The sequence below is a fragment of the Prosopis cineraria genome, unplaced genomic scaffold, assembly GCF_029017545.1.
Source record: "Prosopis cineraria cultivar Desert tree isolate PC_DT_omini unplaced genomic scaffold, ASM2901754v1 PC14, whole genome shotgun sequence".
In the NCBI taxonomy this organism is placed as follows: Eukaryota; Viridiplantae; Streptophyta; class Magnoliopsida; order Fabales; family Fabaceae; genus Prosopis; species Prosopis cineraria.
This window is the reverse complement of record NW_026555345.1, coordinates 17,015,213-17,017,263: the sequence shown is the minus strand read 5'-3', so window position 1 is coordinate 17,017,263 and position 2,051 is coordinate 17,015,213. Positions and strand designations below refer to the sequence as shown.

At 37.1% G+C, this 2,051-nt stretch overlaps 1 protein-coding gene across 1 annotated transcript; it reads left to right on the top strand.

Annotated features, from left to right (window-relative positions):
• Window positions 1-576: 576 nt before the first annotated feature.
• Window positions 577-1,757, top strand: LOC129293796 (uncharacterized). Its single transcript, XM_054931904.1, has one exon. The coding sequence runs from the start codon at window positions 626-628 to the stop codon at window positions 1,238-1,240; it is 615 nt and encodes a 204-aa protein (XP_054787879.1). The 5' UTR covers window positions 577-625; the 3' UTR covers window positions 1,241-1,757.
• Window positions 1,758-2,051: the final 294 nt, after the last annotated feature.

Sequence of the window (2,051 nt, the reverse complement as noted above, 5' to 3'; positions counted from 1 at the left end):
ATAAGACTATAAACAAATAAAGTAGGAAAATGAATAACATTTTGTAAGTAAATTAATAATATATAGTATGAGAACAAATAAATTGTTTTTATTGTTCATCACAAATTCAAACAAAAATCGTGCAAATCTTTCAATGAAATTTTATAAATTTGAGGATTCACTTTTTTATTATCTCTAATCAAGGGTTTTGAAATTTTTCCATTTCAATATCTTCAACTTTTGTCATTAGTTAATTAGTTAATTATTGTCAAAAAAGTTAATTAGTTAATTTAATTTATTATCAAATCCATCACATCAGGATCCTTTTAAATTTCAGAAAAATGGCTTCTCTACACTGAGTGGAGATTGTTTGGGTTGATTTTGATTTTTTAAATTTAATAATTTTTTTAAAAAATATTAGTCTATATTATTAAAATTTGCTTTGAATAACTCAGAATTGCATTCAAAACGCAATGGAAGCGAAACGCGGACAATTTTTTTTTTTTAAAATAAACTAGCAAGCAAAAGCTTAAATAACCTGCTTCCCTCTCAATCGTCGCATATAATCATAGACACTCCCACCCCCCCCCCCCCCACCTCTCTCTCCACCTCTTCAAGCACACTCACTCACTGTTATAGAACGGAAATGGAGGCTAGTCCGGCGGCGTCGGTGGTTGTGGCACTCTGGAACGTTGTACGTGTAATGGTGTTCATGTTGAAAAAGGGAATAGCCAAGAGCAAAATAAAGTTCGATCTCAATTTGCTGGTGAAACGAGGGAAGATCGCCGCCGGCAAGGCCATCGCCAGCAGCCTTATGCTACACCACCATTACGCCGCCTTCACCTGCCGCTCCCACGACTCTCACCTCTCCTTCATCTTTCCTAGCGACTACGAGTTCAGCTGCAGCAACAGCCCTGCCTTCCCCTTCCGCACCGTCACGAACAAGAAGAAGAGCAAGCGCAAGCGCTACGAATACGACGACGTTTGCGCCTTCAATGCCTTCCGGAAGGTTCTTGTCGATAATCTCGAGTTAGCGAATTCGCCGTCGGTGGGGTTGCCTGGATTCGGCAAGAGCCCTATCGGAAGGCAACTCAGAATCACCGATTCGCCCTTCCCCTTGAAAGAAGACGACGACAACGACGGAGATGCACAAGTCGACAAGGCGGCCGAAGAATTCATTAACAAGTTCTACACAGACCTGAATTTACAGGGGAGAATGGCTGCTTCCGATTCACCTTATAGTAACTTCCGGGACAGATGAAAACATATTACATAGCTATTCATTCATCCAGCAAGCAACTTCATCATCTTCTTAGGGTTATAATCTTATCTCTTGGATTGATTCAGCCTCATTTCAATGTTCATACTGTAATTTTTGGTGCTCTTCTGCCGGTAATTTTCCCCATTTTGTCTGCTCTGTTTTGTTTTTCGTGTTGCTGTCTTGAAAGTCAAGATGATTCATGGCTAGTTATCTGTGGCATGTGGACTAGGAATTTCTCTTCGTTCAATAAAGCCTTGCACCAACTCCACGACTCTGAGATGTTAAAGTGAACTAAAGCAAGAACGCTATGTTCTGTTCAGTACTATGTAACTTTGCGTGGGGATTATTTGTTGGTAGGGCCAGGCTTTAGTACTTAGTCCTTTATTTTTTATTTTTTATTTTTTCCCTTTTGTCCTTCTTGTCCTTGATTGCAATGGCGGATCTAGTGGAGTCTGGTTGATAGGAGTTATTTGTAGGTTTGGTTGGGTTGGATTATATTGAAGTAATTTATAATCAATTTTGTGAAATCAAAGAATCATTAATTTTAACTTCTGATCAATTTCTACCGGAGGTTTTAAATTATTTACCTCTTTCTATATTTCATCGAACTCTTATCAATTGACCTTAATCAATGTCATTATAACTTCTTTTTGATTAGTTTGGATTCATATATTTAAACTTTTCTATTCTTTAAGTTTTCATTTTTTATTTTTTTTATTTTTAAATACATTGTTACGGCAAATCATATAAAGAGACTAATATTTAATCATGTTTTAAAGGAAAAAGCTTTTACAAGTATGCGGGAAAACAT

What these genes read in the sequence shown, in the direction of transcription:
- LOC129293796 (XM_054931904.1), top strand. Translation starts at nt 626, where the DNA reads ATGGAGGCTAGTCCGGCGGCGTCGGTGGTTGTGGCACTCTGGAACGTT.